Genomic DNA, 27,576 nt, shown 5'->3' with positions numbered 1-27,576 from the left:
CTGATTATGATTATGGTTGTGATCCTTAAACATAAAACTGTCTTCATTCTATCTGGGGGTTTCTTAGGGAAATAATACAATAATGCATAATGTCAGACTAAGAAGAAACCCCTGTGAAACCTCAGCGCCTTTTGTGGTGTATTCTTAGAAAAAAATACCCCAAGAATACACCAAAGCCAAGGCTATTTTTGGCTGTACCAGTCAGCGGGCAGCAGACATTCTAAAAAGGACTTGTCTCTTTTGCTTGACCATGTCACCCTGATGTTGAACCAGACCTTCATGGATTTCATATCTACCCCACTTGTCCTTGATGTTTCTTGGCTGTGTTTTGTTTAGTATCTTTTGTGAAAGCAAGTCCATCTGCTCACTAGATACTGAACTTTAAACATTCAGCACATACAATAAGCTCTGGGTTGTGAGATAAAAATTTTCTCTAAAGATCAAGAGTCCACGTGATAAAGTAGGCTTGTGTTGGCAAGCCACTCGCTCATTTGTCCTAACAGTCATGTGGGTCGGGCAGGGTCATCTCAATTTTTGACAGATGAGGAAACTGAGGTTCAGGGAGCTTCTGTGACTTGTCAGTAAGTGGGAGAGTTGATTTGACTCCAAAACACACTACATTATTACAAAGGCCAGATGTTTCCTATTTAGAATGCATCCTTATAGTTTTCCCTCTCTCTGAATACAGGCTCCATTTGCAAATAAGGACGAAATTAACAATCTGATGTTTCCAGTACAAAAAGGCACTCAAAATATCGTTCTGTTTTTGAGTACTGATTTACTGAAGGGATAGTTTTTAATTGCACCACAAAAATGATATTGAACCTTGCTATCTTCAAAAAATTCCACTTAACAATGAGTGATAGCTTTATGACTCACTTAATTGTTCACTTCTTGTGATTTTGGGGGATGTCTCTTTGCTAAAAATGAGGGGGTGTGTTCATTATTGACACAATCGCTCATTCTTTCAGTCATTTTTATAAACAAAAATATTGAGACAGTATAAATTAGAGAGAACGTGACAGAAGAGAATGAATAATCACTTGTGATTTTAACATTTACACAACTGCTGCAAACACATCAGAAGATCATAATGTTCAAAGTGAAATGTGTTGCACTGTACTGCACTGCACTCCCATTCTGCCTCAGATTTATTAATGTATCATCTTTACTCCCACCCTTGAGGGTAGAGCCTGTCACAGACATCTCTGTGAAGCCTACTAGTGCATGCACATTGAGTAAATATCACTGGAACTGCATTAAACTAAGCTTTATCTTTTGCTTAGGAAATAAAAAATATAAATAATTATAATACTAACAATAGCTAACATTTATTAACAAGCACTTACTCTGGGGTAGAAACAGTGTTAGGTGCCTTGCGTTGGTTATCTAATTTAATTTTCACAACAATGCTGCAAAATGGAAATTCTCAGACTTTTCAAGGGCAATAATGTCACCCTTAAAATAAGTTGTATATCCTATATGTTCCTTGGTTATTTCATTATTCTGAATATTTGCCTCAGGAATATTTTCCCAAATTATTGCTTGAGCAAACATTTTACTTCAAGATTTTATAGTTTTCTTTGAGTTGCTTAATATTACACTAAAGGTTCCTTTTTCATGATTGTTATGTTAATTAATGTTATATGTGCATACGTAAACTGACCATAGATTTGGATTCACTATTATTACTATCATAACCTATATTAACTATAGCAGGGTTCCCCCCACACTATAAATACAATAGAATCAGTTCTTGACCATTACTGGAGGTGGTAAGTGGACTCTAAGGTCAAGACATTTTGAAAGGAGGGCAGAGTGTTTAGTAAAACAGTTAGCAAGTAAATATAAAGTTCAGTTAAAACAACAGAAATGGAGCAATAATAAATAAATCCAGTGAATACTTTACACCCAATGGATACATCTATAGTTTAAAAATTGAAATTGTTTATCTAAAGTTTTGGTACAATAATTTCATTTAGTTTAAAATAAACTAAAGGAATATATTTGATTTGATCTTTCAAATATGAGACTGTATCATGACGGTAACTCTTTGAATTGAAATTCAAATGAAACATACTATGTAAGTCTAACTGTAAAATTTAAGTGACTGGCAAAGGTTTGTCTAAAAACAGCAAATTATACTCTTGGCCGACAGCTTTGACGTCCTAAAAAGTCCCTGGTAGGTAAAAAATTGATTTCCAAAAGAGGGGTTTTTTAACCACATCCCTCCTTTAGCGTCTGCTGTCTGTTCATGTGCAATTTCCTATCACTGACGATTGTTTAAAGAGCTTTTCTTTCCATGTTATCTCCAACTAAAAATCTTATGGTGATGACAAAACCAGGGAAGAGAGAAAACCAAGAAGAGTGTACCAAAAAGAAAAGAAAAACTGCCAAGAGAAGAAAAAGTTGAGCAAAATTAGTGTTTTAGGAGGAAATATTAATTGCTTGAATTAATATTTAAAATGTCCAAACTTTTATTATCAGTCACATTCCTAGGTTAAATCGATGAGATATGAGTGAAGAGACCAATTTTCACCATTGCTTTACTGAATGTAACAGAAGGATAGGGGATAAAAGCAACATAGTTCGTGTTTGTAAGGTCAGAAACCATAATATACCAAGGGCTCTAAAATCTGCTATACACTCTCTAGGAAGTTATAATTTGAAGATTTGTTTTTCCCTCCAGAGATCAAAGTTATTAAGAAATAAGTCATGCCAAAGAGGTTGAAAGCAGATTCTACGATATCCTGGCTTAGCCTGTAAGATTCTTCATTTGTCTTCTCTTTGACTTGCCTCTCTCAGTTCAGTATTAACCCCTAGAGAATGGTGTCAAGGGATTCCTCTTTTAGTAATTTTTCAGGTCTTGTATATGGAAAGTAGACACTGATTTTCTTGGCAGTGACCATGTATCACGTGCTGTATATCATCCAACTAGAGGAGTAGATATTTTTCTTTTCTTTAATAAATCTACATAACCTTGGTTTGGGTTAAAAATATCACTGTTACTTAATTTCATAGATATTAATAAAGCAATGCTGTTGGATCTTTATTTATGTTTTGGGTGAACTCCCAAGGTAAAACTGAAAATAAATTCAGAATTTTTATTCAGAACAATTCAATTTAACAGATAAAACTTTCCAAATAAGAATCCAACTATTAATTTAGGTATCTTTCACATGCTGCTTAATAATATTTTAAAAGACAATATAAAATTATATTTCTATACTAACAAAAGTAGTTTTCTTATTTGAGAGCAACTAAATGATATCCCTCCTGCACCCTTTCTTGAGAATTGCAATCTGAATTTGTGTTTCATTAGGCAACAAAAATGTAAACTTGTTAAAGCAAATCCTTTTATAACCACTTCACTCATATTTTAAATCACTGGGTAAGAATTTCAGAGAAGTCTCTTTTGACAGATAAGATAAGTCAGCTGAGAAATTTTTGATAAGTATTCTCAAAAACAAAAACTTGGAAAGCAGTGATACTGGTACAGAATAATTAAACATTGTATGACCCTTTCCTCTCTTCGCTTAGATCTATTTTATAATATGACAAAATTTTCTTTTTCAATGCTAAGTGAATTTTGAGAGAAGTCATGTAAGTAAAGTTTTATAATTATATGATCATAACACATTGTGTACAAGTGGACACTAAAGATATTTGTGTCTTGGGGTGGCTAGGTAGCTCAATTGGTTAGAGTGCAAGTTCTTAGCAATGGGGTTGCTGGTTCAATTGCCACATGGGCCAGTGAGCTGTGCCCTCCACAACTAGACTGAAGATAATAAGCTGTCACTGAGCTGCTGGAGGGGTGGCTAGATGACTCTTGGTTACAGCGCAAGCTCTCAACAACAAGGTTGCTGGTTCAATTCCCGCATGGGATGGTGGGCTGCGCCCCCTGCAACTAAAGATTGAAAACGGCGACTGGACTTGGAGCTGAGCTGCGCCCTCCACAACTAGATTGAAGGTTGATGACTTGGAGCTGATGGGTCCTGGAGAAACACATTGTTCCCCAATATTTCCCAATAAAAAAAAAATTAAAAAACAAAATCTTAAAAAGAAAAGGATATTTGTGTCTTATCCCCAAAGTGAATACTCAGTTTAAAAGTTCTAAGTCTAAGGTCTAGCTAAAAGGAGCTTTTTCAGAGTCTGGAAGCCAGGTCTCCTTTTCACTGCTCAGTGATTTATCCACAGCAGTACATCAAATCTCCATGTATTTAGCCGATATAAATTAAGAATTCTAGAAGTGACAATGCTTGACAACCAAATGCATAAAATAGTAAACAATTGACAATCAAAATAAAGAAACAGCTGTTAGTTTCTTTTTACATAAAATTATATCTAATTTACAATAAATGCCAATTAAAATTATTAACCAATATACATAAATCTCCTTTGCCTTATTGTCAAATAGCTATGTAGATTGTAAAATTCTCTTAAATTTTCAGAGATTCCTAAAGGTTCTCTCTGTCTCTGTGTCTCTCTCTCTCCTCTCTCTGTCTCCAGTCTCAAACATGAATCAGTAAATCCTTGAGCATACTGGTGTTTTCTACTGAACAAAAACCATGATATCAAAGTGAAAACAAAGGGTACTAATAGGACAGTGAATAATCCAACATAAGGTATTGCTATGGTAATGGTTATTTCTATTAAATCTAATAATTATGAAAACTCAACTGAACTTGATCTTACAATCATCAATAACCACTAAAATTAGCATGTTAAAAGCTTTAATGTGCAGAGATATGACAAAATGTACTTTTAAGAGCAGTGACTTTTCATTTTGCTTGTTGAGAGGAAAGGATTAAGTAGTGGATGAGTAACTGTCAACTGAAACCCAGAAATGTCACTATTACTAATGTGTTATAATGACTTGCTGTATATTTCCCTTATACCGAGAGTACAACTCCATCCCGTTACTTCTTTATCACCACTTGCCTTCATCTTTGAAATTACTTCAATTTGAGTGATAAGAGGTTCGGTGTTTTAAAAGGTGATTTGTGATGGTCTGAGATACCAACCCACATTCCATTTACTGCTATACATCAGCTCTTTACGTTTTCCACTAAGTATGTTAGAGAAGTCAGTAAAACTTTATTGTCCAGTGGTGCTCAGCCATGTAATCAAATAATTAATTTGCTATTCATGTACACCGTATCAGAAGACTACATTAGTTTTGTGAATTACAGATCAAGGGCTCATCATTTTGTATTTAAAATTACATTTTTTCTTTGAAGTATTCTTTCCATTTTTACATCAATACTATTACAATTTTATGTGTATAAAAATCAACTTTTCCTTTATATTAGGAATGCATACATAAAGGCAAGCAGCCTTGACACTGTTTGTAAAGTGGCAGCACAATACAGCAGTGAAGAGCCCGGACTCTGGAGACAGACTGCCTGGGTCCCACTTTGGCCAATTACTGAACCTCTCTGTACCTCATTCCCACCATCTCCAGAAGGGCATAATATGATATCTATGTGAAAGGACTGTTACGAGAATAAATGTTACTTTTCGTGAAGCACATAGTGAGAGCAATCTAAGTGTTTGCTATTATTAGAGTTGGAGTGCAGGGTTCTTGATGTGGCAGAGGTAAGAAGGTTTAAGACTGGAGAGTAGGTTGGGCCAGAGATAAGAGACTCACAGTTAATTCTGAGAGAGTTGGGAAACCATTGCTAGATTTTAGGCATGTGCATGATGACTTACAATTAGTTTAAGACTTTGAGAAAGACTAATCAGTCATGGGGAGACTGGAGTGGGATGTAATGTGAAGCAGGGAGATGAATTATGGCGCTCTAGAAACAGTCCTGGAGCATTAGTACAAGACTGACCTAGGGCAGTGGGATAGGAATGGAGAGAAAGGGGTACATTTAGAAAACATCTTGGTGACAGAGGTGACTTGCCAGATGATGAGATGAGGGAGAGGGATAGTTCAGGGACTGGATGGGAAAGACATTATGATTGAGCAAAGCTGAAAAAGAGAATGCTTATCTCTTTGGTCTTTTGGTATTCATAGGCACACAGTAAAGGTTAAATTTATTTCCTTTCCTCATGAGACGATCCTTTTTTACAAGTTGAGGTGATTTGATTTTGAAAAAAAAATTACAAAGACTGAAAATTATTTAACTTAACTGAAGAGTCTTGCCACTCGGCCTCAGAGTTTCTAAGTTGATCTGAGACCTTGAATTTCAATGACAATATTCAAAATTTGGAAGATATCTTTTGTCCATTTTGCTTTAGTTTTCTTTTCTGAAAATGTAGAGACATTCTGGCTGGCCTTGATTCCCCCTGGTGTTATGTGATTCTCTGACATCAGCACAGATATATTCAGCTTTGACACATGATACTGTCCGGCATGAGAAAGAAGGGAAGACGGCTGAGCTTGTGAGCAGGACATGACAGCTAAGCTCAAGATTAAGTGGCATCTACAACAGGTGTTCTGTGGCATCAGAGTTGGAAAGCACTTCTTCCTCTATTTTTAAAAAGTGGGGAAGTAACTCTTTCACAACTATACAGAAACTGTGAAAATTATATGTTCATGACTGCAAGATACAACCATCAAAATATAATATTTATTGGGGAGGCTGGATAGCTCAGTTGGTTAGAGCACGGTGCTCTAGGTTGCCGGTTAGATCCCCACATAGGCCACTGTGAGCTGCACCCTCCACAACTAGACTGAAACAACTACTTGGCTTGGAGCTGATGGGTCCTGGAAAAACACACTTAAATAAAAATTTAAAAAAGTGTATAATATTTATTATCATGAGGGTGGAGGAATGGCATGTCTTTCTTTCTGTTTGCTTCTACTGTTTTTGAAATAGAAGAGTCTCATGCCTGTGGCAGAGGTCCTGAAGTAGGAAGATGAATTTGCTAAGCTTGTAAGATATTTTTAGTTCAATGATACTATAAGCTATATGTGGCTAACTTTTATGCTTACAAGATTGAGCGTCTTCTCTGTCCCTGGAGGGCCATTAAACTTAGCGGACTGTCAGGGAATTGACAATGACAGCATAATTGAACAACCAAATACTTCTCATTTTCAATATAGGATTCTAAAGCATTCTAGCTGCTAAGCAGTAGCAAGAGGCCATTTCCATCAAAGCTGAGTAACTCATCCCCCCCACCATTCCACATGTTTTTCACTAGTTCTAATAATTCATTGCCACTATTGGCTGCTCCCTTTACAGCAAGCAAATTGATGCAGCAAGATACTGGATAAAATATCATGTCTAAACCATCTTTATTTCTTTTTTTTTCAATTAAAACTTTATTTTTTAGAGCAGTTTAAGGTTCACAGCAAAACTGAAGGGAAGGTACAGAAATTTCCCATATATTTCCTGCCCCCACACATTTATTATCAACATCCCCTACCAAACCGGTACATTTGTTATAACTGATGAATCTATACTGATCCTACATTATCACCTGATGTCCATAATTTACATTATGGTTCACTCTTGGTGTTGTACATTTTGTGGGTTTGGACAAATGTATGATGGCATGTCTCCATTTTATGGTGACATAGAGAGTATTTTCACTGCCCTGAAAATCCTCTTGCTCCACTTATTCATCTCCCCCCCACCCCCAAGAAAGCCTTTGCCTGTTTTTTTTTTTACTGAGCTATTTCTTTCTTTCTCTTTTTCTCTTTAATTTTAGGAAATCATTATATACTATGGCAACTAACCCTTTGTCAGCTATATGCATTGGAAATATCTTTATTTACAGTATGCTTTTATAAAAGGAGTTTAGTATTTTAAAGGAGTCAAATTTATCAACTCTTTTCTTAATTGCTTTTGTATATTGTTTAAGAACACTTTCTCCACCTTCAGATCTTAAGGATATTCTTTTATGCCATCTTTTACATTTTTAAAATGCTGCTCTACACATTTAGTTTTTAATCCAGCCTAGGGAATGAGGTCAGAATTAAATTTTATTCTTTTCTACACAGATAACTAATTATTCCACCATCATTTTATTACCCCATTTGATCAGCAATTCAACTCCTGACAAATATTAAGTTTCCCTGTATTCATGGGCTTGAACTCTACATTCTATTCCATTGGGCACCTTGTCTATTTGAGTGACAAAATCATATTGTATTAATCACCATAATTTTACAGAAAGTATTAATCTCTTTCTCACCTTGTTCTTCTTTAAAGATTTTTAGGCTATTCTTGTCCTTTACCATATGAATATTAAGGACACTTGTCAAGTTACATATAAAATTCTGATGACATTTTAAATAAACTATTTTTCTTATGTTATCTTTCTCTTGGTATTTGTGACAACCCAATGCTTAGTGCCCACTGATTCTTTTTAATTATAGTGCTTGGTAGAGACTTGAATCCAAGAAACATTGGCCTGGCTTTGATCTGATTCTGTAATGTTGAGTCTACAAGCCACGGAGTATTTTTTAAAGGGAAAAATGAGCATTTCATTTCAATATCCAGCAAAATAGGACATTAAGTTTACTCACTAATCTGACTCTAATTTTAAAAGAAAGATTAAAATAGGAAGAGGTGCCATCAATTTTGTCCATTAATTCACTGTGTACTTCTTTTATTTTTATTTATTTTTATTATTTTTTTAATTTTTATTATTTTTATTTTTTATTAGTTTCAGGTGTACAAGACAAGGTAATACTTAGACGTTCATCATTTATATCCCTCACACTGTGAACCCCCCTCCCCCCCACTGTGTACTTCTAGTAATACTTTTTCTTCATTACTCACCGAATTAGTGACGAGCCAACATCAAAAGTGAGAAGCATTACCCCCAAATGGGTACTTGTAAAATGCTTTTATATGGCAATGTTCTTTTATTTTCTTTCTTATAATTAGCAGATTATTATATTTGGCGCTGGCAAAATATTTTAATTAGGCTGTCCATGGATATTTCAGTAAATTTGAATTTTTTGACATTTCAAACACAACCTCGTGTCATTCAAGCTTGCTTCCTACTATTTTAAATGTATAGCATGTTCCAGCTTGCAGGAATTACCATGGTTACTTGTTATGCCAATCGTGAACTGCAGTTAGCATTAAAAAGTATTGTGTGCTGTTTTGCCTCTGCATTGAAAATGCTATCAATATCTCAATAATCACAATAATATGAATTAATACGGAACCCTGGAGAAGTGTGACTATGAGTTAATTGGTCCTAATGGAAGAAGTTCTCAAAGAGCTGAAATATATTTAAGGGGCTTTTGGGGGGTACACTATATTCATATACTCTAAGAACTCATTTTAATGCCAAATGTGGTTTTATTAAATTATTGTTGAATGGTTATGATCTCATTACCTCCTTTTCTTTAGAAAAAAAAATTCTCCTTTAGAAATGTATAGGAGTTTGGTACTTCTTTGGGTAGAAAGTGATTCACATTTAATGTGAAATGATTAATCGAGAACTCAAATGGCAAGGCTTGCTTAAGGTACTCATGTATCTAGAGATGGTATTTAGGGTTAAATTGATTTGATAAAATCCCTCAATTCTCTGATTATGTTGAATCACTGAAGCTTTATTAAGGAAAGTTCTAGTTAATAAACAATCTTCTTCTAACTTTCTATCTAGCTACTCCCAGCTCAGAAAAGTGCTTTAGAAATTCTTGAGGTCATTTTTCCATGCTTCTCATAGATCCCTTAACTTTGTTCAAAAGACTAACTTCTTGCAAATCTCCCAGTAAAGGAATCTTGAACAATGATATAAATGATATAAATGGTAGCACAGAAGTCTCCACTCACCTGCACTGGTGCCTGCACCGGGTGTGAGGTCTCCACCCATCAGACCACCTACAGATTAAAGAGCGAGATTAAAAGGAGAAAGGCTAAAGGCCCACAGAACAACACACTTTACCTTTAGCAACCTCAATATTTTGTCCTCTCCCAAGAGTCCTAAATTTGTGAAGTATTATCTAAGTCAGATGGCTGACATTTGTTTTATTGTGACATGCTGTGCTCAGACATTAAAAATACATTCAATTGCTGACATTTTACAGAATCTTTTTTCCTAAGAAAAATTACATTTAAGAAATCCAGTCTTTGAATGGTCTCTGAATTTTTATTATTTTCAAGTCTACTTTTTCCTAAGAGGATTCTATAGAAAGTGAAAAAAAAAAAAAAAGAGTAAGGTTCACTGCTATGTTCAAATAATCGTACATTTAATATTCGATTCTTTGTAAGTATATTTTATAAAATTAATATTGGGCAGTGCTAACTGTTAAGAACTTTGGTCATTTCATGAATCTACCTACAGTGATATGACCTCATTTACTATGTGGATTTTCCTTACTGACACAATAAAATAGGCTGCACTGGTCTCAAATTTAGAAATTTCGGCTTATTCATTGCTAACTTAAGAAAGTACATTGAAATCTGGCAATGTTTATATATGAGAATTGGGATGTTTCAATAAAATATTTAACATAATAATTACTGTTAGTTTTTAAGGAATAAGATTTAGCCAAAAGAATAGAGTATCAGCTAGATCACTTTCTAATTGTTTCTAAGTGATACTCTATAATTATTAGTTGGTTCTGGTTTTGGAATTAGAGGAAAACGTTCATTACATTTTAAGAAAATATTTATTATTTCCAATTGAATAATATTTTGGAAATAAAGTAAGAGATTTTAAAAAATGAATGAACATGAACTCATCAAATAGGAAATTCAACTGCATTTGGGTATGATCTGAAAGGAAAACATGATTATTGAAAATTCTTATGAAAACTTTCAATCATATTCGTAAGTAGAGAGAATGGTATAATGAAGCCCTTTACATCTTTTAGTTTCAAGATTTATCAAGATTTTTTTCTCTGGCTGATTTTTATTGTATTTTCTATATAAAGTTTCTGTACTGAATATATGTTTAGTTTTACTTATAAGGTAGATACTTAAGTACCCTAAAAAATTTCTTTTGTGAATAAGTTGCTTTTAATATAGTTATGTGTGCCTAAAATTTTCCTATGGTGTGCTTTTTAAAAAATAAAATGTAAATATATAATGGTTTGCGGTACATGACTTATAAATACAATTACTTGCATGGTACTTCCTTTGGAAATAGGAAGGATTTGTTTAGTTATACTCAATACATATTTACTTAGTTCCTACTGTGAGCCTGACAAATCAAGAGGACATTTTTCTCTCCAAGGTTTTTAAGTCCAGTGGGGAAAGAGACGCATATTCAATACAACACATCATAATGTGTTTTGCTTGATTTGAGTAGTAATAATGGTTGAACTTTTCCTGAGCAATAATTTCTTCCCTCTGGGACACTGTACATTGTTCAACAGCAAGGATCTCTTAGAAGTGTAGAAAGAAATTTATGGCAGGTATGTATGTCCTTAAGATATGCTCTTAGCTTTGTTTCTGACTTAGTTTTGGTTTTATTTCACACTTCTTATAAATTATGCTATCCTATGATATTTCCTTTTTGTGTAAAATTCTTTCAGGTGTAAGTAAGTTACTGTATAAATAAATAAAAATTGAACAAAATAATGACTACATGGGGTAAATGCTATAAGGGTACACAGGCGAAGGTTTCATAGAAGGGGTGTCTGGAGAGATGGAAGAGAGGAAATGGCATTTTAGGCAGGAGAAGGGCAGAAGCCAAGCATGGAGACAGGATATTTGATATTTCCATACGGTTAAAATATAGCCACATGAGGAGATTGGTGACAGAGAGGCTGAACAGATAATTTGCAGATTATGAAAGATTTCAAAAGATATGCAAATGGAGTTAAGCTTTATCACGTTGAAGACCTAGTCTAGTGGTGAAGGAGTGTAACAAATGGAAAACTGGAAAACTCAAGATCTTGTAGATAAAATAGCTTTTTCCCCAAGAGTAGTTCCTTCCAATGATTTGCTCACATTGTGTTCTTATGAGGACGTACCTGTGTTACCTGCACTCGGAGGTCGATGTGTTACACCAGGAGACATACTATTCCTCTGCAGAGAAGGGTGGGCCAGTGGCAAAAGGTTGGGGTTTCCCAGTGAGCTGACAGGGTTGCTGTATACCAAGCTGTTATGGCTGGACACTGGGATGGAGACTGGCATCTCAAAGTTGGGAGGTGGAACAGCCTATAGGAGCAGAAACAATATATGGGTAATAAAATAAAATAAAATAGAAACAATCTCTCAAGTACAGACAGCCTTTACTGTTCCAAGAAAAAATTCAAATTCTAAACTGCTTGGTGTCTAGAAGACCATTAAGAAAAGCTCTCAAGATGTTCAGATCATAAATTGATTTCTTTAATGTGCTTAGAACTCTTTCTTTGCAACTATTAGAAAACGTTTCACTTTTGTTTAAAACAAAGCCCCATTTCATTAGACTCCATTGTCTCTGAGTTCCATTCTATTAAGTAATAATTGTTCATTTGTGATATCTGAATCTGGTGCCAGAAATGACTGCAAGATCAAAGGTACACGATTGCGATGACTTCACAGAGAAAAAGGAGGATTAAAATGCAAACCGGAGCCTTTGGTTTAATTGCTTATTGAAGCATATTTATGCAGAAGTCTAATGATGTAAAATCATCTCCAGGCTTGTGAATAGTACTTTATACTTTAATCATTAGTTTTAAAAGTCTGTCTTTTGAAAGTAACTCTGAAGATAATAGACATTTTAACATACAGGATTCAACAGAACATATATCATTCAGTAATTCATATTATAGAACGATAGTTCAGAATGTATGTTGCACTTCATATTTTGGGATATACTGACACTGACAAATGGCAAGACCTGCATCTCAAATGAGACAGTTGGCAAATATTTAGTGAGCTGAAGCTGTGTGGCTATCTAATTAGAGTAATCAGATCCCAATTATTGATTTTTGGGGGTATTATTTTGGCAATTTAAGCAAAGTCATGCTTATTTTTTCTGCTTGCATTAACTAAATAATCAGAGTTGTAACTCCCTCCCTCCATTTTTCCCATTTTTAACGTTGTAAATGAAAATACTGTCTGCGTATATTGCCAGAGGACTCATGGTCAGAGCATATAGCATTCTGAATATAAAACGGATGTATGTATGTGTGCATCTAATATGTTTATTAGAGATGGGGTTTATATAGAACATTCCCTCAGGTATTCTTAAATAAGCCATTATTTTAAATGCATATGTGTATGTGGTTCAAAGTTTTTTTTAAACTATGCTTTTTTCTGTAATCCTAATATCAATTTTTCTGTCACTTGTTGAGTGGCTGTTCTGCATGACACGTTGTGCTCCGCAATAGTTCTACATTTATCCTGGTGATGATTACAATACTGTTCTCTACTTCTGCTTATGCTCCCTTTATTTCTTAGTCTTTTTCTCCCCCTTGTTTTCTTTTCTTCCAAGATCTGGGCATGTCGATATTAACAAGAGTAAATGTTTTGTTAACATGTCTTTGATTCTTCATTGTTTTAGAGAGAAATAAAAATATTCAAGTGCTACACTAACACAGTCTTTATTAGGCTTTATCTGTTATAAACAGGGTAGTAAAAATAATTTTGGATAGACACTCTGATATAATGGAATAGCAATGTTTAATAAGATAACAAAGAATGAATATATACCCAAATTTCCAGAGCCTTTTTAAACAAAAAACATTACTATATGCTGTAAATAAATGTCTGTAGGGTGAATAAAACCTTGTGTGCCTTTATTAAAAGACCAAATAAAAATTACTGTAGCATACCTAAGTAAACAAAGTTAAATAACTGTGCTTCTCCATTTGCCCTCCAGGGCCACTGTCCACTTTCCTCACTGCTCTGAGCCCAAAGGCTGACCCTCCCTCTGGACTGTATCAACCAGGCTCCCCTTGACCTCTGGCTTCAGCTTGGCCAGTGGCGCCACCAGCAGAAGTACTGCGAATGGGAGGAGAGAGATCAGGGTATATTTCTACTGTAACATCCTCCTTGCTGGACCACAGGTTGGCAGAGGTTGCCATCTCCTGATCAGTTTCCCTTGCTCTTTTTTCCCTTCTGTGATCAAATCAATTATGACATTGGCCAAATAACATCCCCTTTCATCAAGGTGCTAAAAGCTCTTTTGCTCTAAGGTATAATGTGGAGCCTAATCTACTTTTTATTATGTGAATCGCATATGTCTCTTCAAAGGAGAATTTTTAGGAAGACACTGTATTAAGACAAAAACACAAGCTTACAATTTACTGTGTATTGTTTATTGAGCAGGCACTGTACTATATAATTTACATACACGATATAACAATTTCAACATTCCTTCACTGTGGATATAATTCTTCCCTTTTAAAATCCGTGAGATTAAGTAAGTGGCTCAAGGTCATCTAATGAGTAGTGTTGTCTGAGCCTTGTTGCTTTTGCTACTAAATCACTGTACAACACAGTCTAAGTTTTGGTATAGAAATAGAATATTGCAATCAGAAATCATTGCTCACTGTGACGTAAGTAAGGGCTGGATGTTAGCAACTTATTATTTGTGACCTACAAAAATAATGAACTAAATGGGTTCTATGGGATGTGGGTGGGGGGCATCCACATTGGAGTGCAGTCTGTTCTCTGCCAGGCTGGGACTGGGGTCTTGGGAAGAAATAAACCTTAAAGACTCCCCTCTTCCAAATTTACTCAGATTGGATATTTTAAAGCTATCATTTGGTTATAAATGTCTTAATTTGTTTTCATCATTGCTACTTACAGGTGTTGATTACTGGATACCCAAAAAATCAGCTATAAAGCTGCTTCTCCCCTGAATATTCTACAGAATGCTGATTGTATCTCAGTAGAGAGCAAAGCCTATTTCCCTCTCCCCTCCCCAGGGTGATTGTATGCACATCCAATATAAAGGGGATTATTAATAATTATTTAATAAATTCTGAACTACCCTAATAACCAATTCACGGAATGTCTCTCTACTCTTCCTTTCCTCTGACCATCATCCCCAAGAATTAGTCTGTTTCCAGTATTCTGGACCATAAACAATTAGATGATGATTATTATGAAACTTCCTTGTGATTGTCTAAACAGCAGTCAGATATAATTCTGATATCAGAGCATACTTGAAAAATTCAGAAGTCATAAAATATGCTAACATCCTTTGCATTTTCCCTATTGTTTGCTTTGTTTCCTTATCTGTATCAGGAACTGGCTAAATAATTTTGAAACCAAATCATAAGCTTAAAAATGATCACACTGAGAAGGTATCTCAGAGAATCAGAAAGAACATCAGCATTAATATCAGAAATCTCAGTTGTAGTCCAGATTGTGTAATAAATTGCCATTTGACCAGGAAAAATCATTAAATCTCCCTTGACTTTATCTGAGACGTGAAGTGCTTACATCCCTAAAGAGGCGAATCAGCTCTAAACATTTTAGGGAAAGCAAAGGCTATAAATGTTTATAAGATGTTTGTGTAATTCTTTTTCTTCTTGAGTTTTCAAAATTAGGGAACTTAAAAGAACCAAAAAAAATTTAAAATTTTGTCTAAACAGTGAAAGCCAAAAAGTAGTTAAAGACTCCAAACTTGCAAATATCTCAGGGCTAGGTTCCACATTTTAGAACATTCAAGACATTTGGGGTGATTAAATAAAATGCCGTAGGCAAGTCTGGCTATATAACTTGCAGGGCCCAGGACAAAATGAAAATGTGGGGACCCCTTGTTAAAAAAATTAAGAATTTCAAGAGGGTGACGCACAGTATTTAACCCAATCTGGCCCTACGAGAGCAGTACCCTATATAATTGCACAGGTCACACGCCAATGATTCTGGTTCTGGCTTTAAGAGATAAAGGCATGATAGCTAAAAAGCTTTTAGTGCTATCCCTGAACAAAGTGATCATGGTTGCTGAAGTGAGTCACCATGGTCAGAAAGGTATCTAAACTCTTATCCAAAAGCCACTATTTTCCTAAATTTACCACAAGGAAAAGTCCCATAAAAATTCCAATAAAATATTTTTAATAAAATAATTTTAGTTAATAAGTCGTCTTTTATTTAACGTGAATGATTGAACTGAATCCTTTTTTGGGTCGCTAATGACATCCTTCACTTTTGATCAACCATTATCGAGCTGCTGAAAACTAGCAGAGAAAAAAAAAAATCACACAACTCTTATGACTAGTGACTTATGACCAACTGCTGATATCCAAATTTCCTTCAAGCTGCCCAACAACTCTAGCACACAGTACTTGCTTATTCCCTCTCTATCCCCAATTTCTCACAATGTCTACACCTTCATTCGCAGTCCTCTTTCAAACACCTGCTCCCCTACTTCAATAGCCACAGAAGCTAAATTCAATATTAAAAATAGAGGTTATTAGGTCGTCACCCATTCAACTTCCCTCTACCCACCGACCACCTGAAACACACTGGGTCCATCTGCAACTTGATCCTGTTCAAGTCCCATCCTCCTTTCCTTCCTTGAGAAGCTTTCCCATTTTATCTCCATTGCACCTATATGTTCAATGTTTTCCTTCCTTCTAGCCTTCTTCCTCTGCATATAAATAATCTCAAGTGCTTTTCCTTTTAACTCCCTCCTTCATCCTAGTTACGCTATTATTCCTCTCTCTTCACAGTCCTTTATTTGAAGAAAACATATACTCTCTTATTTCCACTTCCTTTCTTCTCGTGCACTCTCAACCAGTCTTGTATCCGGCCCTCCCTTCTTCCTTCAGCCCATTTCCCAATTCCTGGTTCCTCAAATGGAGCTGTTTTTTCTTGGTGTGAAGCCCAGCGAGAACTGTGGTAAACCCTGCATGAGGAAATGCTGGTCAACAAAATTCCAAATCATCCATGAATTATTTCACGTAATTGAGGAATATGGGCATAAATTATATTGTACCAACAGGTGATTGCAATATTAAATTTTCTATTTTAAAAGGGAAACTCTTCAAATTGGGTCTTTGAAATAGAAAAAGTCTTGTAATGTTTTTAAAGAGGTGGAGACACTCTCCACATACAAAGGGCAGAGTGTCCTTCTCCTGCTGTAAATGTTTTAGCAGCTGTGGAAACTTTCAACAAAATTTACTTCCAGCAACCGAAAGCGATGTACAAAAACTGGGCTTTTCATCCTGGAGACTGAAGCACTTACTAAAGAAATGAAGACTTGGAGGCACAGCTAGATGCTGTGTGGCTCCTTCTCACAGCCCTGCCTATAAACTGTAATGTGGTTTTTCATCCCCCACCACACACCACTGCACCTCTTAAGAAATCATGTATCCTGATTTTGAACTCTTTACATGACAGGATGAAATACTGTGAGGGACTCTCAGTCTCAGTCATACCTCTTTCCCCCTAAAGCCTGGGAAAAACGATCCAATGTGCAAATATGGGCATTCTCCCAGAATTTTGGGGGTTAAAGCTCCACACATATTTAGGATCACTGCCCTGGAGAGTGATCGGCAGTGTTACATATATTGTCATTTTCCTAACTATGCAGGGCATTCCTCCTATCTGAGACACCTAACATATTTCACCTTAAAATCTTACATTCACAAACTTTTGTGCCCAGCAGCTCTAAACTAGTGTATTATATATCAAGATAAACTCAGGCCATAAGAACTTAAAAATTGGCCCAAAGGAGTTTTTTTTCCTTCTTTGGCAAAAGATAACATCCCAATGGATATTTTATCATTTAAGAATTCTGGGTATAACAAGCATACATTGCAGCATCTGATAGGATATATTTCATTTGATAAAGTGTCCACGTGGATGTGCTGTAGGCGGTACTCGGTTTTGTAAAACTAAGAATTTACAGCACTTAGCTTTCCTTGATGATGCAGTGTATTAATCATTCCGATTCAACAAAAGCTCCACTGCTGACATTATTTCACTTGACAAAAGAAGCAGACATGTATTTATAAAGACAGAAAGTTCAATGTGCATACACATTTTCTAAATAAGTGCTAAAGTGTTCAATTTAATTCAACACAGGGTGACTGTGCACCTACTGTGTGTAAAGCATTCATTTTCTTGTGAGTGCAGTTGTGTATCTGGCCTAGAGCTTTAGTCCCCCAATATCCGCTCCGTGATGGCTGAGGTATATTTTCCCTGCAGAACGTGTCTCAATCCTCAAGTATAGGCTGTTTTGTTAACTTAAAAAAAATATACTTTTTTGAGAAAGGAATTAATTACCTACTGAGGAGCTTGTACACAATGAGGGTTCAGAAACTAACATTAGTTATTCAGAAAGCGTGTGAGCCTTGAGCTGCATCAGTTTATGTCACATAATTAACATCACTTGACTGATGACAGAATAGAATAAAAGATATGTACTTTTCCCCTTTATATGTAGGCAAACAAAATAATACATGCAGAGTTATTTCTCTTAAGTATCTGGCAAGGCATATGATTGATTGTTAGAAATCTCTTGACTCGGTTAAGACAAAATTTAGCCAAAGGTTAAAGCATGGAAAATGTTGGTGTAGGCAAAGCAAGTATTTGGATAAAGCTTTAAAATCACCCCAGCACACAAACATGTTGAAATCTTACCATTAGGTTTTCATGCAGTCTGTTTCCTTGCAGCGAGCATTAGCTTTAACCCTTCAGTGCTGTTGCTCAATTTCATGTTTAAGGAGAGGCGCTGAAACTTTATTCAGAAATAAACTTTTATTTGGGCGATGATCGTCAGTTTACATGAGCGAACTGCAGTTCCACTCATGTATCTGGTCTCAGTAAAAAATATATACATACGAATGTATATATATTTTATAGTAAATCCTCAAACTTCTTGAGAAGGAGATTCTAGTGCTTTACTAGTGCATTGTGATTTGCGTGGACTGTGTGTTTGAGAGATTGTGTAAATTCAGGGTGTGTCACATAGATCTTTCTCTCTTCCTCCTGTGAATTTTCTACCTCCCAATGAACTTGACGGCAACTTTTTTTAGATTACATAATTTAAGCCTCCCTGAGGGTTTGTGTTCTAAATGAACTGCCGTGGGATGAGATGGCTGTTTTATCCGTTTGACTTTCCAGGGCTTCTTAGAGAAAGCCATCACTGAAAGGGTTAAGGTATGTTACTGCAGCAGTTATCAGCAGACCAGCCATCTACCTTTGGTACTTACAGGAATTTTATGACTCTTGATCATATTATCAAATTCTTCATTAATTTTTTTGTATTTTTCTTCAGTGCGTGGGGTGAGAGCATAAGAGGAGTCAGGATCGGGGCTTTCGCAACCTTTGTTTTCTTTCTTGTTCAAGGCCTGCCAGGTTCAGAGAAATATCAAGAGTAAAAAAAATGAAGGGTGTTGTGAGTACTTACACACAATCTTTGCCTGCTGATCATTAGATCAATATCTTCGTTTATTTTCCTGTACTTGTCCTCAGACTCAGGGCTGTGACCTACTGAATCGTCTGCATCGGGGTCGGGGCTGTCACAGCCATTAAGGCCCTTCTTTCTCAATGTCTGAAATACATAATTCGGAAAGTTCAATCCTAGACAAAGGCTGTAAGAGACATTCAGGGGTGTTACGGAAGTTCAATCTGCCCAGTATTTCAGGTTGTTATTACATACGCTACATATTACATTAGGGTAAAGAAACCATAGAGAAACCAAGTCATTTTAACAGTGCACTTACTACTGCTAGTTAAAAATAAGTAAAGACAAGGGACATATTCCTTTTGCAACGGAATTCAGTCAGTGAACAAAGATAGTATGAGGGCTGAACTTGCAAACATCTCGTGAGAGACAATTACAGACGAATACAAGTAAGGTGGGAACATGCAACATTCTATTTTCCCACAGAAAAATTAGAAGTCAGGACATTACACAATGATTTCGGAATCTGATCATGACAAAAGCAGAAATGTTGGAAACAGATCTCTAGTTTGAGTTTGACATAATGGCTGGCACTCACACTGTCCTGCCACCTCTCTGGATGTGCGCTTGACAGCAAAAGGCAGTAAGAGGACCAAGCTAATATTCTCACGGAACACCCATTAAGAATGTTCAGACACTGATCATAAAGAGAACCACTTCGGTTTCGTCCGGTTAGCGTTCTATGTATGTGACAATCTGTACTGAAACTGGTAATACTGCTACATTTCCTGCCTTAAACAACACAAGCTGAAAGAAAGAAAAGTCAAAAGAGTTGAGTTGAGGGCTTCATGAGCTCTTGAGTAAGGAACCAGAGAGCACTGAAAACAGGAAACCAAGTCAGTAACTACCAAACTAGCAAAAGTTCCTCCGGGTTCCAGCTGAGTTGGATCACCCTGAGCCTGTCTCCTGACACATGAAAGTGGAAAGTCAGTGCCTTATCTTGAAACCCCTGTCTCCTGAATGTAGCTCTGGTTTAGTGTCAGCTGTCACAGAAGGATAAATACTAATGTAACACGGTAACAGAAAAAGTATGAGTCAGGAGTCCTGAGATTTACTTTCTTTTTCTTTTTTTTTTAAATGATGGTTGTCAACTTAATTGTACAAGATCTGATTTACAGAGATAATGCCATGTTTTTAAAGATCATAAAGTTCTGATTAATCACACAGCTTGCCACGTTAATTATTAATAGACAAGCAACATTTCTGCATTTTCCTGGTATTACCAAAATCGTTATAAAGAGCTGTGTACCTAAGTGTCTCTCATTAATGGGAAGTTTAGCAGAGCTCATATTTATTAAAAACAGAATTCACATACAAATAAAGCAAAAGCTGCGACATCAAGCTAAGGAATTCAAAGCTGAGATAACACTTCATCTTTAATTCGTGCAATTGGGGAAAATAAATAAAACAACATGAGTTTAAAAGGGGGGGTGCTAGTCTTAAAAATTTAAACTCGTTGGCTCTCCACAATGTGTAACAAACATCACATTATTTAAAATTAGTTTCTGAGGCACTGAACATTTTCACTTAAAATCAAACTAAGAGAGCTACCATTTCTAATACATCTATGATACATTGCGGCTCTGTAAATATTTATTAATGTTATAGTGGTATAATACAACAAATAAACATATGGTTATAGCTTATTATGTGGTAAAATGTTTGAATATTAAAATGAATATTTTGACACAAGATGATAAAATACACATTTACAATCTTGGGGAATTAATAATTGGTGGGGCCACCTGTCCCACTACCGTGGATCTACAGCCATCATTTTTACCCACAATAAGTACTTGTAGAGTGTTCCACTATGCATCAGAATAATAATTTTATTTGCTAACTTCATTTCCTTCATTTCAAAATCTTGCTAGCTTTATCTCAACCACAAGAGCATTCTTCCGGGTGGTAACTATTTGTTGAATTATGATGTGTTTCTGCTTTGATCTTCACATATCCTTGAGCTTTTAAGAATAATTTCTGAGTGTCTTGCATCGTACTCCACATATTTTTCATAAAAATTCGCTTATGTAGAGAAAAATATGTAAGATCAAGAAAATATGATCTGCTTTTTCAAACTTTACCTATATTTTTATAAGGCATGTTAAGAGTATTCTTATATAAATCTTTAAAGTCTCATCTAGACAGTAGATTTTTCAATGTGCACCGGAGTCTTTTATCCAATAAATGGATATTACTGTAAAAATTATAGTTGTTTTGACGTACAGATTTTTGACAGCAGAACGCAAGGGTTACGAGAGGCCTATCAATTGTCATCACAATCCATCTGGCACATACATGTGTGCTAAGTATTCTTACAAAGCTTTTGGGGGCAGATACTATGTTTGGTTTACAAAAATTCAAACATCAATTACATGTTATTGAAAGATCTCCACAAATATTAACTCATTATCTCTCACAAGTCTTTCATAAAGATTTTAGGGAAACCTGATCCCAGGTCTCAACCTGGCGTGGCCAAGTATGATGGCCCAGGCCTCCTGCCTCCTGTCAGGGGCAATGTGGGGCCACCTTTCCCCTACCCAGGCTTTCCCACACTTGTGAAGTGAGGGATGTGGAAAAGAGCTCTCCCACTCACATACAATCACAGCAGTAGATTGAACACTGAAATAAACTTGGTAGAAATTCTTAAAATTAGTCTGTGGGGAAAATTTTAAGTATTAAAATACAACTAAAATATTGAATATTTCTTAGAAGGCAAATTTTAGACACAGTGGGAATGCTTATTTGTCAATAAAACACATCGGTTTACAGATTTAAAAAATCAACTTGATCAACAGCTCACTTTGTACTTGAAGAATTATATAAAGTATTAGGCAAAACAAAGCAGGTGGCACAAAGTCACAAAGGAAAAGATAGTGGGGGCGAGGGGAAGAGGAAGTAGCACATTTTCTCCCAATCAATTTTTCTTGTATCTGACCACATTATCTTACAATGAGTAAAATCAGTACTTAAGTATTGAAGTAGCTCTACCCTAGTCCCTACCAAAGGGACATTTATAGTCTTATTTCAAGTTAAATTGTGTTATTTAAAAAAGGAGCATTTTGAAATATACAAACACAAACTCCAAAAGCAAATTAATATTGAGTTCCAAATTCCCATAATCACGTAACCAGAACATTGAAAAAAATTGTTCAAAAATATTATTCTCAGCTGAGAGCTTGTAGAACACATTGCTGCCAAGAACAAATGATTACGGTGGAATTATAAAGCTCTGAAAATGGAGGTGATGGCACAAACTTGAATACCATAGTGTGAATGTGGAACTCTAAGGGTCATCTTATCTTTATTATATTAAAAATCTACAGCTGTTTAATGATGACAAAGGAATTACTGTTAGATTCAGCCAAGTCTGTCTTTATCACAGTATAGTCAGTATAAACTAAAGGGATTACTAAATGGATAAATAAGCATTATTCCTTAAGGCCTTTTCTAGTAAAATCAAAATCTCTGCCGCTGGCCTTTGAAAGCTTCTTTGATCTTTTACAAATGTTATTGGTCAGGTAATGTAGGCATTTAAATCATTATTCTTTTACAGGCACTGTGTAAGTGTCTGTCAGCTGGATTTATATAAGTGTCTCTCAGCTGCCTATGTTTTGAAAAGATTTATTCTGAATGTCAAGATAAGGCAGGAGATCTACCAAAACCACCAGCTTCTCTTGCTATGTATCTAAAGAAACTCTTTTCTCAGAGAACTCTGTAAATCCTGAGTGAGCCTGTACACCGACCGAAGTTAGCTTTCCGTGTGAGACTGACACTTTTGGGGTAGATCAATTGACTGCAGAGGCTTCTGGGATGTTTTCACAAGGCAGCGATTGTCATGCAGTGAGCTGAGAACAGCCGTTTCTTAGAGAAGTAATTAGATTGACAGAAGGTGACATACTCCAAATGATAAATGGGAAATGGAGCCCAGGTAGGTAATTCAAGAACCACGTGGATTGTCCCCTCCCAGACATGCGGACATATGGACCCTGCGTTATTACATTTGTTAACCAGGAAAACTTGAAATCCATATAAACTGACGATGATAGGTGACAGGTGCTTCAAAAATTCTAATGAAATAGATGTGGGGAACAGATTCTATTTCATTAGTGAAAGGAATATAAATGAAAAAAACAAGCCACACGGAGCTCTCATTTCTTGTCTTAGGCATTATGTTATCAACTAGAAAATGCTGTCTGTATACAATGGTTAAAACTAGTTGCCCCTTCTTAATGATTTCTTGATAGTAAAAAGGAAATAACTAAATTATTTACCTATTTCCATGAAATGAAATGATACATTTTTACATTGTTGCTATTTAAGTAAAATTCTGCTTCTTCTAGAGAGTCACCATTATAGATTAAAAGCTTCCAACCATTTGATTTCTTTCCATGTCGGCATTCTTAGTCCTCAAGAATGTATATTTTTATCATCTTTCTTTTTCTGTACTTACCCACTGTACAGCAGAAATTTCAAGTCTTTTCATGAAAAAAACCCCAAAATACTCAATTTTTTTTTCCTTAAAATATACATAATCACTCTTTCACGCATAGCTGGCATTACCCTTACTTCAGAGGGTTGTTGTGTCAGGGACACCTGCAGGAATTATTTCTATTAGTTGCACGAATATCTTGTTCACCCAGAAGCCAAGACAAAAAAAAAAAAAAGACGTCAACTTAGAAAAGGTAGCTTCCTTTTCTCTGATACAAAATCATTTTTACGCTCGTCTTTCACAGCTTTATGAAGACAAGCGTCTGCTCTTACACTGAATAATCTTTAGAAAGTAGTAAATCCACACAGGACTAGGAGATGTGGCAGAAATGGACGCTGACTAGAAATGAAGTTTCTTAAGAGTATTTTGTAAACGTCCTCCCATAGTGGAGTGCTGATACTCACGACTGCTGCCTCAGGTCTCTTGAGTATCTGGGGAGTCGCTGTGTCCTAAGCACTAAGCCTTATGACTTATTTCATTTAAAACATACTCAAGCACTAAAAACCTACTATACGCCAGGTGCTGTCTTGCGCACTTGATTTTTAGAGGAGTAGCCAATACAAATTCAAACTGAAAAACTCTGAACTGACCTATAATATTGTAGGTATTTTGGGGATTTCTAGAACGTATTACATAGGTTGGGGGAAGAGCAGGCGCTGAGAAATTTTTCCACAGGTTTTAATTATCAAAACTGTAAGCATTGCCTGCACGCTTTCTCCTTGTTTCATAGTTCTTCTGTATTCTTAATATAGAAATTAAAAGACATTAAAATACTGCAAATTTAGTACAATTAGTAGGTAGGCTTTAATTAGACAAGCCAATCATATCTAGCACAGAGTGTAAGAATTAAATTTTACCAAAAATTATTCATTTGTGGTGAAAATTTTAATAAAAAAGTGAAAATGTAAACCTTAACAACATTATATTTCTCTAGGTTATTAATGCTCATTGTAACTAGATTATTAACTTCCACCGGGGAAAAGCTAGGAAGAACTGGAGATTTTCATTGTTTTTATTTTTATTCATTTCCTCAAAAGATAATATTAGATGAGATTTTTTTCACTGAGTAATTTTTCATCTTTAAGTAATGGAAACAAAAAGCACTAATTAAAGATTTGAAGACTTTTAATGTATAGAACATAAAGAAACATACACCCACTGCCTCCTAATGGCCACAAATTATTTCATATAAACATTCAGAGGGTGATAGTTCCTGGGATTATTGAGACTCTGATTCTGGATAAGACCGCCAAGGATCACGTGGCTCGCCCTCATGCCTTCCAGAAGGGGAGGAATAATGGTGCAACAGTACCTGGCCTCTGACACCTCACATCCTTGCTCTAGCTGACTTCTGGAGCGAGCCCACTAGCATGTGTTCTCTGCATGCGGACAGTCCTCTTCGAGGCAGAGCTAACACATCAGCTCCTCTCTGTAGACTTCTCTTCTCACCAGGGCTGAATTAATTGCTCCCTCATTCATACACTCATTTGTTGTATATGTGTTTCTATTAGAGCCTTTATCACACATTATTATTTATGTATTTGTCTCCTTTGCTAGCTTGGGAGGTAATTAACAAAGCACCTTCCGTGATTCACTTTTGAAGTTTAAATATAGAGTATAGCCTGACACGCTGTGGGTGCTCAATAAATGCTTGCTGAACGAACAGAACACATATGTCCACTTCAATATTAATGTATGCAAAGGTTTTGGAGACTGGACTGAGGCTGTCTGGCTGTTTGGAGGCGGAAATGATAGTGGGATCCAGCCCTCCTGATACACATTTACTAAGTGCTGCTATGCGTCAGATGTCTGTGTTCCTCTGGATGCAAAGAGGCTTCCTCTGAATATATGATGAAGATACTTTGTTCACATGTTTTCCTTCCCACTTGTGAGCTCCTGGAAGTTACTAGTCATCTTGTATCACCAGGCTGTAGCACAGGGCTGGGCATGTGGTAGAATAAATTCTTGCAGCATGAATGACAGACTGAATGGATGGATGAACAAAACAAGAAAGAATGTTCTGATGCTAGAGAAAGAGTAATCTCAGTGTAGTATTTTTGCAACTGTAATTTCTTTTTCATCACTTCATGACATTATTTCACATTATGTTAAAACTCAGCTATTATTTTTTCTTTTCAGGTAACTTATAAATTAACTATTTTTGAAATGTACAGTTTTTAAGTTAGAAAGCAATGCAGAATAGGCATAATTTATATGATGTAAGAGACTGATTATAACTCAGGAGATTTATATTACTGAATACCTAAAAACTGGGGCATTGGTCTAAATATGGAATGTCAGAAAAACAGCATTCATGAAATCTTTAAGGGACAAAAGCCATAAGCATATAATCTTCATAATGAAATGGATAGCATAAAAGAGGGCACAGCATTCAGCATGGAACGGGAAAAGGGGGAGTGGTATCTCAGCAGAATATATCAGGTTTAGAAAAGGTTTCCTACAGGAACCTTGTAGGAAAAAGCATGGATGTGAGTCACATACAATATATTTGAAATAAGCATATTTTAAAATTCTTGGGCAAAGTTCACCTTTTTCCCCCATCCTTGGATGCTGGTCTTCCCACTCCACTATTCTTCTGTGCTTTGACATTGGTCTTACTCTGGGGCAACCTTAACCTTAAGGATTCATGGAAAAATTAAGGTGATTTTAGGGCCAATCAGGTGATACAGGCTTCCTCAGGACAGGTCAGTGTTTGGTGTTTTTATAAAAGATTCTTCCACCACACCTTTTCTGAAATCTGGAGAAGGTGCTTGCATCACGAGGCTAGCCTAGAATGGAACTGAGATGGGGAAGTTTGGGACACTTAGCCATGAAATGCTCCCTGACATTCTGAATCCAGGAGAGTTCTGAAGTAAAATACTAAGCCGGGAACACTTAAATATATAATGATTGAAATGCATGCTAACATATGCAGTTAATTCTCATAACCTCTATAAAGCAAATCAAGAAAATAAAGCTGAAATACAAAGGATCAAATTGTATATGGGTTTAAAGAATGGACAATGTTAGTTATTTCTTAAATAAGGAAGGAAAAGGTAAGACTGAACTATAAATTAAACAAAGGTTGGGAAAGAGAGGAAAGGAGTAAGTTAACAAAGATCAGGAAGCAGGATTTTTGAAAGTATAAAATATAAGTGTAACTTCACCTACTAACCTTTTCTGACTATGGCATTTTACTTGCAAATAGGTTACAGAGACAAAAAAGCAGAATCGTGGGGAGCATGGATTCTTTAAAAATAACACATTGAAGCTTCTTTTGTAAACCATTAATGACTTATTTTAACAAAAGAAAATGTATGTTATCTTGAATAATCAGAGTAATGCCAAATCATTATTTTTGTTTCTATGTAGGTGCTTATCCGGTTGTAAATGCCTTTTAATTCCAGTTGCGTAAATGCATGATTAGCCATTTGAAATGGCAGTAGGTAGCCTACAACTGCCTTATTTATCAGTCAGTTCAGGAATACTGTTCTGTCATCAGGCTTCCTCATTTCTATAAGATTCCCATGATCTCTTCTACATCATTCATTTTCCCATTTATTCTTTTGATTTCAACCTAACCCTTCATCTATTCCCCTCCCTTCTTTTCCTAGCAAACATCACAACCTAGTTGTTCAAGCTGGAAACACAGAAATCAGTTGATTCCATTATCTCTTGACTCAACTACCATTATTTTTTTCTATTTTATCTCCCATTCTTAGTTTGTCTTCTGACCCCACTTTCAATCATCCTTCATACTTTTGGCAGAGTCTGAAAATGAAATGATAATCTAACTGTATCACTGTTCTCCT

The 27,576-nt window shown here is 35.8% G+C and overlaps 1 protein-coding gene across 50 annotated transcripts in view; it reads right to left on the bottom strand.

The window, feature by feature from the left end:
- The window catches only part of MEF2C (myocyte enhancer factor 2C), a 165,015-nt gene that overhangs the window by 18,629 nt on the left and 118,810 nt on the right, over positions 1-27,576 (bottom strand). For 28 of the 50 annotated variants that reach the window (XM_081054186.1, XM_081054162.1, XM_081054157.1 and 25 more), the window contains 3 exons: positions 19,216-19,359; positions 11,894-12,080; positions 9,747-9,794 (listed from right to left, as the gene is read on the bottom strand). In XM_081054186.1, the coding sequence (XP_080910312.1) occupies positions 9,747-9,794; positions 11,894-12,080; positions 19,216-19,359 (379 nt within the window). Of the gene's footprint in view, positions 1-9,746; positions 9,795-11,893; positions 12,081-19,018; positions 19,157-19,215; positions 19,360-27,576 lie in introns of all 50 variants that reach the window. The other 22 variants (XM_081054148.1, XM_081054173.1, XM_081054174.1 and 19 more) reach the window with 3 other exon arrangements.

The sequence above is a fragment of the Rhinolophus hipposideros genome (assembly GCF_964194185.1).
Source record: "Rhinolophus hipposideros genome assembly, chromosome: 7".
NCBI lineage: Eukaryota > Metazoa > Chordata > Mammalia > Chiroptera > Rhinolophidae > Rhinolophus > Rhinolophus hipposideros.
This window is presented reverse-complemented; position numbering and strand designations above follow the sequence as displayed.